The sequence below is a fragment of the Ambystoma mexicanum genome, chromosome 1p (assembly GCF_040938575.1).
Source record: "Ambystoma mexicanum isolate Mex_15411 chromosome 1p, UKY_AmexF1_1, whole genome shotgun sequence".
Taxonomy (NCBI): domain Eukaryota; kingdom Metazoa; phylum Chordata; class Amphibia; order Caudata; family Ambystomatidae; genus Ambystoma; species Ambystoma mexicanum.
Window position 1 is genome coordinate 988,306,389 of NC_090921.1, and position 13,669 is coordinate 988,320,057.

The 13,669-nt window shown below is 44.9% G+C and overlaps 1 protein-coding gene across 1 annotated transcript in view; it reads left to right on the forward strand.

Annotated features, from left to right (window-relative positions):
• The window catches only part of CFAP263 (cilia and flagella associated protein 263), a 614,832-nt gene that overhangs the window by 356,497 nt on the left and 244,666 nt on the right, over positions 1 to 13,669 (forward strand). The window contains exon 6 of the mRNA XM_069654512.1: positions 747 to 902. Coding sequence (XP_069510613.1) covers positions 747 to 902 — 156 coding nt within the window. The remainder of the gene's footprint in view (positions 1 to 746; positions 903 to 13,669) is intronic.

The following is a 13,669-nucleotide window of genomic DNA, read 5'->3' on the forward strand; positions in this document are numbered from 1 at the left end:
AGTGAAAGGACCTTATACAAATAGCAGGTTATGAGTCTCGCTTGTTAAGACACCTTAACCGAGGAGAGGATGACGCCCTCATAGAAAGCCTTACTTTTATGTGTCTCAATGTGTCTGATTATTGTGGAGATTAAAAGCTGAGAAGGGGAAGGGAATGGTGGAAGATAACTCTTTTTTTTCTTTTCCTTTTCTTTTGTTTATTGATATGTTGGACATTTTTTTAAAGATACATTTTAAGAAAAAAAGAAAACCTGAGCAGGTGGTTGGGTAATTCAATAAGTAGTAAGACACTGATACATACAGCCTAGAGATGTGCTTTTGTGACTTTTGTGACAGACATAGCTAGCTGAATGGGGGCAATAGTGTACTAGGCTGGCAAAGGGCACAGAACAGAAATAGATAATCGATGGGACATAGAGAAGGATTAGGGGTTTTGTAACCTGGGCAGGTGACCAGTAAAGGCACAGAGCAAGTGGTGGTGAATAATGGGCACTGAACAAAGGAGGGTATGGTATGAAAACAGATTAGTAACAGGTACACTAGGCATAAAGTAGAGGCACAACACAGAGAATTTGAATGACGGACAGACAAAATACCCATGGGTGATAATGAAAACCTTTAATGGAGTACAGAGGGATCTGTATTTCATTGTATTTGAAACACAGCATATTGATGGTGTGGTGTGCAGTGTTTTTATGCCAGGTGTCAGAGTTAGCTACTCACAAGTGCCATCTGTTGCCTTTTAGAAAGATGAAATTGGAGAGGTGCTACATGAGGTGGATTTCCAGCAGCTGAAGATTGAGAACAGCCAGTTCCTGGAGCGGATCGATGAGAGAAACCAGGATCTCTTGCATCTGAAATTGACAGCAGGAACCACTCTTCAGATCCTTACCTCTTACAAGGTACAAATGGACAGCTTGCATCTCCTGCCGGGTGCCAATGCCAGAGGACAGCTTTGACTACAAAAACACTGAGTTTTTTTTGGGCTAAACCAATCCTACATGTGCACATCCAGTTTCAATAAATAAATCAAATAAGATTTATTTTGGCGCATTGCCACAAAAGCATACATCCATTAAAACCACAGCAAACAGTATCATAAAATTGTGATATAAAACATACAATTACAAAAATAAAACAAACTACATAAAACAGGTCTGACTTGTACTTGCCTACCGGAGTTAGAGTTCAATACAGTTAATTAGTTCTAGAAATCATGTATTTACTTGGGTCCAACTACTGGATTACATTTCAATTAATCTACTCGAAGACGTCTTTCTCATGTAAAAAAGCATTGGCTAAACACGTAGTAACAGCATTGAAAACTGTAGGGGACGAACAAGATTACATAAAAAACAACACATCTTTCCTGTACCTGATACCATAACTGTTCATAACTGATTTAAGCCATCTCCAACTTGCAACATTATACAAAGGGCATGCTAAAAAGAAATGCAGTTCATTTTACTGAACCTCTGCACAAAAAGGGTATTTAGTGAATGCATTCTTCTCCAATGTACAGTAAAAGTTGCGAGTGGTAAGATGCTCAGGTGAAATCTTGTATATAAATATTTCTTCTGCCTCTCAATTTGATAATCTAAATAAGGTTCCATCGCCAAGTTAACCTTCAGTAGAATATAACTATACGACAAGCGTTGTGAATAGCAAATATCCTTTCTAGTATCCAGCACCCAGTCTCTAAAGCTAGTCTTTAGTGTATTTCTAGACTGGGATCCATATCTTGTTGGGTCCAACCATAAAAATTCCAGGCCAATATTCTGCAACATCAATGTAACATATTTACATCATCGAAGTGTTTTACCACCATTCCATTTGATTATTTCTATGAGACCTTCTCTATAGGGTAACAATGAATCATTATTCCATATTAGAATCCAATAGATTAAGGGTTTCAGCATTATATCGTATTTTATCTCTGCTTGACCTAAACCAGTTTCAAAAACAGAAGTAATTAAAATTATATCCCTCGAATATTGAAATTGCAATGCAACATTTTATATTAAAATAGGGATTTAAAGTCACTTGCCTATGTTAGCAATCCTTCATTCTCTGAAGACACACCTCATTATTTCCCCTACGTTTTCATTTTAGCACCATTTAACACCTTTCAGTGACATAAGACCTTTTAACAGGGAGATTTGCATAGAGTAGTTATTGCACCTTATATTCAAATTAATAAAAGTAAAAAACAAACATGCTCCTCTACCAATTTAAACACAGTCACTAGGACCATGTTCATCTCCTGTTCGGTCACGCCCACGAGAATTGTACTATGTTTTATGGCACCCATCACCATAAACTAGCACTGCAATGATATTACAAATATATAAATATGCATCCTGTGAAGCGATTGGAATAATGGTAATGCAATTATGATTGGTTCTTATGTCATGCCACCATTTACCTGTAGATGAATGGAGTACATAAATCTAGCAAAAAGCAGAACTGATTAAGTATAAAGCTGTATCCACGCTCACTTTCTATTTCACAATATGAGCAATGTGATTAAAGCTAATAGATGATCTATCAACCACATTTATATGGCACACTCTGTGACCGAGGGCCATCGCAAGTCATACTACTGTGAAGCACAGAAATATGACTAAGGCAGAGGGAAGAGAAGGGTTTTGAGAGACTTCCTGAGTTTGCAATGGTATTGACCGAGTTGCAAGGAGGAGGGCTGCCGAGAATTGAAGTAACACGTTTGTATCTGAGGACAGGTTGAGGTCAAGAAGTCTATGGCAGTCCACAAAAGGTTGCATTTGACTGGAAAACTATGGGCCAATAGTTAGCCAGGAAATTACGACCCAGGGCCATTCTAAAAATAAATGTGTCTGGACAGTGTTTTTTTGTTGAGGATGCCAGCATTGTGCATGAAAGTTGGTTGGTGTTTAGTATTTTGGCAATGGTAGGGATACAGGTATACATGTATCGGGTATATTTTTAAGAATCCAAGCTGGTTCTGGGTCTGTGCTAGCCCAGTAAGGTTTCAGTGTGTTTAATAGATGGGTAATATGTTTTTCAGAACAAACTATGAGGAAGAAGTATGTGTCTAGATCTTATTTAGGTGGCTGAACGTTCAATTGCACTCCAAAAGATGTACCCTTAGATTGGTTGCTTCATGGTTAGATGTAACCTGAATGTTAGCTCTAATGGGTAGGATTTTAGAATATATATTTTCGAAATGTATCTTTACATTGTGTGTTAGTGCTGCTGTAGGAAAGGGGTGTTTATGATGAAGATGGGAATCAACCATAAGTGTTGTTTTAAAGCTATTAATGACCACAGTTTGTTTTGTAAAATAAATAGTGTAACTGCATTAATTCCATTATGGTACAGTTCAGTAGTATTCTGCCCGATTAAGATTCTAGTTGTCGCCTTTAACTTTCAATATTTTCAAGGAAAGTGAAACTAGCCTTTCCTCCATATCATACTGTTTTCTAGAGTTAGGTCCAGGCACTCTGGGGTTGAGACAAGCCTGAGAGTAAGATTCAGTGATTCCAGAAAGAAAGTGAGAGACTTAGCTTCTTCGTGGCCATTAAGGAACGTCTTGACCATTGATCTGAACAGTGATTCAAGAATAAGGCTTTTGTTGCTTTTCATGATCATCATCTGGACTTTCTTCTATTAGGAGTGCCAGAGAGGCATATTCAAAGTAAGTGATATGATTTAAGGTTCAGATGGAGACTTAGACATCAATTTAAAGGCTGGGTAAAAAGGAAGCTTCTACCTGCATCCGATGTTGTCAACCTTGCTGACAAAACATCACATTTGCCCAAGTCCCATTCACCTTCACTAAACCGAGAAACTGATGCTCATTTTAGTGAATGGTGGATGGTGCTGGTGGTAGTAAAGCTGCCACCCACTGGATCAGGATTGTTGATACTCTTCCCCACTCTTTTTGTAGTCATAGGAAATGCTAGAGTGATTGCCTCTTCTTGGCTGTACATGTAAACCAACTCTCTTCCACTTTGCATGTATTGGAGATGCCAAAAGGATTCTCTGATTCTCCACACATGCAAGTGTTAGGGAGTTTTGCAAAAGTCCACCTTATGTAGGACTTTTGAAGACTCACACTTGGGACACAGTGCTCCAACTCTTAATATATGCCTGAACCACACAAGTATGTTGGTAGCAATGGCTGAGCAGACAGGCTTATATTAGGAGGGAGAAAGGGGTGTAGGTGGTATAAAGAACTTGGAGTATACACATATTTATTTATTTTTGCGATTTGTATAGCACACCTAACCCGGGGGCATCTGGGCGCTGTATGAAACACTGACACACTAAAGTCATATACAAATAGTGGTTTATTTTATATATACACTAAGGTAAAGTAATTCTTCAAAAAACATTCAATATGTAACTTAGAATAACCAATGCAATATTCACAGTAGGTAAACACTTTTCTACTACTTGTAGAATGGCAGAATGCATTTCAAAGTAAGTAAAACCTTTGCAATAACTTTTCAGACTATCTGTTTCAGGTAGAAATGGATGAAACAAAACCAATATAAAGCAGGTAAATACTTTATTTCACAGAGGCCTAACACTTTAGACGTCCCTCCCTAGCTAGTTATGAGTATCTCAGAGTCAGATTGGAGGGCAAAATAGGTAAGGCACAAGCTGTAGAAAGTTCCAACTTTGCAGAGGAAGTCTTCAGTTGCAAGTAAGTGAAGCTTTTGTTGGCAAAAGGGCTCAGGGACTTCAGAGAAGGCTCCCTGAAGACACACAGGCATTAGGCCTGGACGAATGTGTATTGGCGAACTTCCAAACACACAAATCAGCACTCCAGCAACAATCGAGCAGCAAAGCAACTCTGGGAAAATTCTACCAAGAGTCTCGCAGTACCTTAGAAATGAAGACGAGAATTCAGCATGACTCCTCCACGATACAGCAGACCCGGTCACCGGATTACTGGTCAGACAGATGAAAGTAGGGACACTGGAATGGATCTCGCACCAGCAGTCAAATGAAGAGGCTCTCAGCGAAGGATTCTTCAGGATTCTCTGATTTTGTCGCCTTTTCCAAAACACCAGTGAAGAACAGTTACCGCACAGTCGATTTGTCTCGCTTTCTTGGTCCAGCACTCTATTAAGGGGACCTAATGGAATCTTATCTCTGGAGGTCTGGAAGGAGTCTACCAAAGTTTTGGGAGAATTCGGTTTTCGGAAGACTATGCACTGCACAGTGACCACAGGTCCCAGGGTATTGGCAGTTTGCAGCCCGTGAAGGTCACAGCTCATCATGGGATGGCTCGAAATTCAGGTAGTCTCACAAATGATTGGTCCCATCAGTCTAATGGAGATAGTTGTCCTTTTCAGAGTTCTTTTAATGCTTGTAAGGAGGGGTCGCACAGCAGCAGTTACACAGAAGGCATCTCCGGTCATCTGGACGTGGCTGCAGGCATCCCTGCTCTTCTTCCTCATTGTTATTTTTCAGTTCCAGTGGTCAGCTTGTCTTCAGCCTCAGGATCCATGCTTTTTATGCAGAAACCCAGTGAATCAGCACCCATGCAGCATTCAAACGCTGGGTGGTGGATGTCTTTCCAGGACAGCCAGCCCCCCAGTTGGAACTGGTTCCAGGAATGCACAGCAGAAGACAAAAAGCAGCAGAGTTTGAGTCCTTCCCCATTACCTGTCCTCACAGACACACCGGAGCCTCGGCAGGCTTCAGAAAGGGATCCCGCCAAAGGCAAAAGTCAAACTAGGACCACTGCTACCATGCACGACAGATGAAGGACCAAGAAAGGACAAGCCACCTTAAATTGATGAACAAGGAACACTGCCACCATTTCTGTGCACTAACGTGGCTGTAAGTACAGCCTGGGATTACACATTGGACAAAAGTAGGTAGGATAAAACCACTGCCACCTGCCATTCAGATTAGCTTGTCACTGTAACCAAAAAGTTACAGGAGCAGTGAGAAAGGGGATACTGTGTAGCCCCTCGGCACCCCACATAAGGTGGGGTGTGCTGATCTCACAATAGAAAAGGTAGGAAGGATGAAAATATCCCCCTGTAACACAAAATCAAAAAGGAAGCCCTAAGGTCTCCCAGCAACACTGCACAGAGAGTGCTGTGTGTTGCAAAAGTCAAAGACAGATGCTATAAAACGTGAAGGAAAACATAACTCCAAGAAAAAGGTATAAAAAGAAATCTAGAAGGACCCCAAAGATGGGGTAAAAGATTGAATGAGTGTGGAAAGAGGTTCCCACACACTCAGGGGAACAGACTAAAAATCCAGTGGTCCAGCAAAAAGCGCTGGGGGACTCGCCTGTAGAGGAGAGTGTGCATAAAAATGAAAAACGACCTAACGGCAAGCAGAGGGAATCCCTTTGGAATAACTGATGCCTGCAAAGATGGTTGGAGCAGGGTTGCCCCCCCCCACTAACCCGAGCTATGGATGAAATGGGACTCATCAGGCAAAAGGTCTTAAACTAGTCGGTGGAAAAGCAATAGTTCAAGGGCCTCAACAAATGTATATTTTAGGACTTTTAACCTCACCACTTATACCTTCTATTGGGTATCCTACCTCTAGTTTGGGGACCTGTTAGGGAGAATTCTCTGTTTAGGCTGAATTTCCTAACCTAGTGAGTCCCCCAGCAGCTTTGCTGGATTTTTGGGGTTTATTTTTTTCTCCTGCCAAGCGCGAGACTCTTTTACCCTCACTCTTGGGCATGATTTGAGTGTGTTTCTTTGAATCTAGATGTGTTTAATGGGCTATGGGGTCTTTTACTCCATAGGGCTTCATGTGTTTTTGTGATGTGTGTTACACAGCACCCTCAGTGCAGTGACACAGGGGTGTCATAGTGACCCCCCAGTATAGACTCCATACCCTGGGACGGACTGTCTCCCAGGGCATGTAAAGTCACCATTGACTTTACTAGTCTTAAATTCTGAACAGAACCAGTACAAACCATCATATTGTGGACGTACTGGCTGGGGCAATTCGATTGCCCCAGGGTCTGTTAGTCGAGGGGGCACGTCTCCGTCCCCCCTGATCGAGTTTCGGCTGGTGGCAGTGGATACTACTTTTTATATTCAACCGCAAATATTTTCCTATGGGATTTCCCATTGTTTTAGGCTACTATCTTTATTTAATTATTTACGGTAGCCTCGAACATACCGCCGGTTTATTTAATTAATATTAATTCTCCGGTTGGTATTTTTTGCCAAAACTTGATTCTAAAATGGCGTTTGTGTTCTCTTCTGTGACTCCAACCCAAGTCGAGCCCTTTGTTCCACTTTTTGGCGGGCTTCTCCACAGAAGCCCTCCAAAGTGGTGCCACTCTGTCTGGGGTACTTAGGAGGGGTGGAGGGGAATTTAGGCACCCTGGACTGAGTTGCCTAGGCAACTCAAGTCGCACTCCATCCTGATTGGCCCAAGTGGTGAGCCGGCCGGCTCACCACTTAGCATGTTTGAGTGACAGCTAGGCAGAGTGAATGGGGGTTTTCTGCATAAAAGCAGGACTTTGGGGACTGGAACTTCAGAAGTCGCCACAGGACCTAAGAATCCGACGAGGGAGAAGCTGAGCCGACCTGCCACGACACCACCACCGGGGAGCCCTGCTGGACCGCCTCACCACTTTTCCCAACGACAGAGGAGATCTCCCGCTGGAGAGTCTTCTTCCTTTGACTGGTGGGGATAATCAGTTTCACCATCTTTTTGCCTTCCCGACGTACCTCGTGGCCGCCTTGCCTGTGCCAAGCACCCCGGCAACCGGGATACCACGTTTTACCACGACCGCGAAACAAAGGTACCACCTTTAACCGGAAAATTCTGCGGCTGGTTTCTTCCCTGGTAGTGCAACGACCTTCATCTTTCCTCCAAGTCGAAATCTTCTCTTCACCTGGACGACGACGCAACTTGCACCCACTACCAGGAACAACTGCCACCGCTGGAGGATCCTTCCCACTTAAGGTACCGTGTCCCGCCTGGCTTCCCTTGCTACCGACTGTACGGGGTAGATTTAGCCCCCGGCTTTTGAACCTGGGTTAGCCAGGGACACCCTGGCTAAACTTTCCTAAGCCTCTCTAAATTCTTTTTGAACCCTCTGCAAGACTTTCAAAGCCTAGTGTAACTGTGTGATCTTGGGCGCATTTGTGCTCTGCTCTCTCTAAGAGTGGGCCCAGCCTTTGGACTTTGGCTCACCAGTTACTTTTGCTCTTCTGCCTTGCTAACAGTGTTCCTGAATCTTAGAGTGGTGTACCTCTCCATATTCTGTCTTTTTCCTTCCCTTTCTCACAAACTTATTGGAGTGCCATCTAGTTAAGCACTCACCTCTGTATGAAAATAAGTGGTGTTTTACTGTGACTTATCTGATAAGGAAAAAGGGGTGTATATATTACAATAGTAACTGTGTTTAGAATATTTTACAATAAGAGTGCTGGAGTGTTTCAAATAGTGTGTTTTTAAATAAATAATTATATACTTTGGTACCCAAGCTCTGGTCAGTGTTTGCTTGTATTATTGTATCTGAATGCCTATTGTGTATACTTTGCATACTGCCTAAATCTTCTTGAGAGAAGTCTGACTGCTCAGCCACAGCTACCAGGTAAATCTGGGTGGTGCAGACTGCTACCAATTGGGTTTACTGCCAACCACCTGTAGTCTTAAATCTTTTGCAGTGTTCCCTAAGGGAACTGCACAGGTTTCTGCCTAACAGGACCACAATCATTTTTAATATGGACAATCGCCCGTGTATCGACCTGGGGAACCCAGTCCACATCTGTAGTTTGGTGGCAAGGCGGCCCAGATGATGCTCATGATTGTCAGCATACAGTGAACAGTGATCTCTGGAGACCAGTATGCCAAGGTGTTTAAACCTGCCTGGGACCCGCGGGAACCCCATTAGGTCAGCAGGCTGCAACATCTCGAATCTAAGCGGGAACAATTCCGATTTAGCTCTGTTTATTTTGTAACCTGAGTAATATGTATATCTAGTGACTTCCTCCATTACAGGGCCAAGATTCTATGCCGAATCTCGCACGTACAATAAAGTATCCTCCGCATGAGGTGAGATTATCTTTGGCGGCTTGGATATGCAAATACCCCTATGCCCATGTCACATTCTCACCAACCGTGCAAAGGGGTTCTATCTTGAGGGCAAACAAGAGTGGGGTCAGGGGCAATCCCTGGCACGTCCCTCAGCCCAGCTTAAAGGTCTGTGAGAGCACGCCATTGGTTCAGACCCTAGCGACTGGACCCGAATACAACAGCCATACACAGGTGATAAAGTACCCCCCAAACTGGAATTGCTGCAGCACACTAAACGGGAATTTCCAAGAAACTGAGTCAGAAACTTTTTTCGCATCCAGGGATACAGCAACTGCCCTGGCATGCAGGTTTATTTGCGAGATTATACAAAAGAGCGTCCCAAAATGTAATGCCGTGGATCTGTTGGGGATCAATCCTGATTGATCTGGATGCACTAGCAGCGACATACAGGAGAGAAGCCGGGTTGCCATTATTTTTGTGAACACTTTAGCATCTGTATTAATCAAGGACAGAGGTCTATAAGATGCCAACTCATGCAGAGACTTGCCCGGCTTTAGGAGGACAGTAAGTATCGCTCCTGCGAGGGACGGTGGGAGCCGACCCAGCTCTAGGGACTCCTCACAGTTTAGCAGCCTCAGTGCCAGGGTCAGTAGAAATTCTTTGTATAGTTCAATCCCTAGGCCATCCGAGCCCGGGCCTTCCCCCGACGCCAGCAACATAATTGTGGCAACCACTTCCTCCAATGTCAAGTTATATCCCGGATTATAGTAATCCAGCTCTGCGTCTGTACACTATCAGCATTAGCATATAGGGTCGCATAATCGTGTAGGAATTCCCCATGTCTTCATGCACGGCTCCCTATCCCCGTAATGGGCTGCCCTCGCCTCTCACCACCCACGCTAGGAACCTCTGGGCCTGTCCACCTCCCCATATCTCTGTGCAAGGGCAGGCTTGGCCATGTACTGAACCTCTTTATCCGCTAGCTCCCAGACTTGAGCATATTCTACTTAATCACACCCAGCAATGCCCTATCTTTGGAATCCCCATATGCGTCCTCTAGTTACTGCCACTAGTACCTAAATCTTCCGGCGTAGGGTCCCGTACATAGGCCCACGCTTTCTTCCTGCTCCTTTCGTCATATCGCATGTCCAGTGGTCGGCCCCTCACACCGCAATCAAGATGTTTGTCAGAGGAAAGACACAAGTCCTTTCAGGCATTGGTGCCAATCTGTCCTCCTTGCCGCCCACCAGTGGCACTCCTGCTAGGTAAAGATGTTCGGTGTGGGCCACCTTGGTATAGTGTGCTTAAGTATGGGGCACCCGCTGCACCCTCCATACCTTCTCATTGAGATCCCAACAGGATTATTGTCGAGGAGCTCATTTATAGCAGGGCCCATCTCCCCCTCTGTTCTCACAGCAGCATAGATCGGGCGGTCATTCTCAGTAAAGTTTAACCCTGCCTCAGGTCCCTCTCCAACATTGTTATGGTGGTGCCTTCTCGCCAAGGCCACTGTAACAGGAAAAAGGATGTCCCTCTGTGGTAGCCACTCCACCCCAGCTGGGCAATGTCACATAGGGGGTTTCGCTACAAGTGTCAGGCCAGGGGGTCTTTGCCACATCTCTCCTTCTTCCCAGGCCCCAACCTGCTAGATTACTCACTGTGGATTCTGTGGCACGTCAGGCCCTCCGGCAGGGACGTCATTTAGGGGTCGCCAGAGGTCGCAACTGCGACCTCTGAGGTCTCCCTTGCGACCTCTGTGGTCTCCCTTGCGACCTCTGTGGTCTCCCTTGCAACCTGTTAAAAAAAAAAACTTTTTCTTTTTTTTTTCTTTTTTTTTATAATGCAGCCTCCTGGTCTGTGGCCAGCACCATGTGGCTCTTTACTTCTGATGTGGCTGACTTCTTTTTCAGGCCCCTTAAAAAAAGACAAATAAGAACAGGAATGCCACAAGTCTAACACTTTCAGTACTGGCCCTAAATAAGAAAGAATAGGAATACCAAATAATGTGTCTTTCTGGAATTCTATACAATAATTGCTAGATAGATGAGTACCATCACAGGTTGGGTGATATTGGGTGTATATATTTTCTATATAAAGCGCTTAAGCGTAAGTGCTTTATAATAACACATTATCATTTGGTCATGGACGTCTGCTTGCATTCACAGTAATTTGGTAATATGGGCCTATAGACACTGATCTTAAGGATACATATGGCGATCCATTCTTGTATGAAATGTACATCACATTATAGTGATATGGTAACCATATTTTTCGTAGTGTACAATGCTATGTGATGCCACTCCCTGTTTTGTCAACGGGTGAAAGGTCGTGTTCCATAGCTTCCCGTGATATCACTTCGGGGTGGGTCAAATGACATCACTTCCTGTGATGTCATCAGGGGGTCAAGGGTCGTGTGATGTCACTTCCGCTACCCCTGGCATTTTGGAGAAATGACGTCCCTGCCCTCCGGTCCAGCAGGCTAGCCCAGCACACCAGCCCGCACTGGCTGCCGACACTGTGCAGCCCTTGTATCTCCTGGGGCCAAAACGTTCCTCTGGGCTAGCATTTTCTCATGGGTTGTATGCTGCTGCAGCATTCCACCTGTAGGACTGCAAAGTGGTGTTGAAAGTTGAGAGGCAGGGTGTGGTGTGTGCAGCCTGGGGGCTTTCATGTGATATATTGCGTCCAGGTGCTGCTGCTGCACTCTCCCGGTCCCCCAGCTCTCACCTGTGTTGTAGCAAGCCACGAGAGACCGAGTGACGGGGCACACCACGTCTGCTGGTCTAAGTTTTGTGGAGTTCTGGACCGGTAACCCAACTGCAGCCTGATCTCACTGCTGCAGCGACTCCGTTCCTCTGTGCTGAGGATGATCTGCACGTGTGCCCGGGAGGGTCCCCTTCGGTACGAAATGAGAGTTTCAGCTAAAGCAGCCCACTGTCCACAGTGGGGGCTGCAGGATCTTGCCACCCCTCCCCCACACAGTCCGCTGCAGCCCACATTAGCAGCGCTCCCAGGGTTTATGGATGTATTCCCCGGGGGTTTATGGATGTAATCCCCGGGCTCAGCTTTTCTACCGCCTCGCCGTTCACCTAAAGAGGCTCGTGCCTCGCTCTCCACTATTGGATCGGGACAAGATGCGGCCACCGTCTGCTCTGCACCATCCACCGCCTCACACGCCTTTTGTATCAGTAAATCTGGCACAAGGAAGGATATTTAATGAATCAGGATTATGCCGGGGTCAGAGCTCACGCTCAGACCGCCATCTTTCTTGCTACTCATCTGCGCCCCCGGGCATCCTACCTCTTCACTTACGTCATCACATAGCCGTGGTCCTTGCGGTAGCCATTTCAGCCCTAGACTACTGTAATGCCTTGAACACAGGACTCACAGAAAGGACTACGAGCAATCACCAAAGAGCATAGGGTTACACATAATTCATTTATCCCTTGACTAAGGTGCACAAACCATGTCTTTTTGACTCGGAAGGCCTTGCATTGGCCCCCAACCATAGATCACATTTTAAAATGTTTTGCCTAGTTTCTAAGACATTACACGGAAGGGCAACTGAACACCTCTGAAAGATCCTCTGACCTTATGTACCAAGCAGGCACCTAGATCTGCTAACCATCCACCCAGTTACAAGAGGTCAAAAGGATGATTTCTCAGTTTACAAAGCTCATCTCCCTAGAACTGATTCCTTCTGCATTACACGACGAAAGATGAATTAGTGAGATTCCACAGAGATCTTAAGACTCACTTGTTCCATAGTGCGTTGGACACTGTGAAGGCAGTGGTTGCCTGTGTGTAGTCAGCATTTGGGCAGTGCACCTCCATTATGCAGAGACTGCCATTGGTTTCATACCAAGGCTTTCGCATCAGGGAACTTGCATGAAAACGCCACCTCCTGCTAGCAGGGACAGATGTCCCATGTCACAAGGCACCATCTCACATCAAGGCATGCAGGGAAGTATGTCCTTGCAGCTGCTAAGTGTTATGCCAATGAGCCTTAGCCATAGAGGATCATGAGAACATTGTGTTTGGAGCTTCAGCATGCAAAAAGGACTGAATTTGGGCCCCAGCAAGCAGTCTCCTATGGAACCTTCAGATGTCCAACTCATGGAAGGAAGGTCTTAATCAACTTACTTCCTTGTTTCGGAGGAAGAGGAAGAAGAGGAGGAAGAGGAAGAAGAGGAGGACGAGGAGGAGGAAGAAGAGGAATAGGAAGAGGAGGAAGAGCAAGAGCCCTGGTCATTCTGGGATCAGTATTTTCCTATATTTCAAATGGGAATTAAAAAGCTACACGTCCCTGAATCCAAAAGGGAAGAAACACAACTGGATGGCATTCTCACGCATAGCCACAAACATTGAGAACTCTGGTGGGTGTGCGCATGCACAGGGCACATCTGGTTATGACCGGCCTCATATTTCCTTTGGGCACAAAGGAACACTGCCATGTTTTTTAGCCAGACCAGATTATTTTAGTAAGGCACCAGAATCATAAAAATGTGTTTTACAATGGCATTGCTGTCCTATGTTGAAGTAGTCCTCATAATTTTTTCGACACAGACAGCATGAAAATGCCCATCACTGTGGCAGTGCTGGAATATATTGTTGAGACACAGCTCATGATTTTCTTTGTGCACAAGCA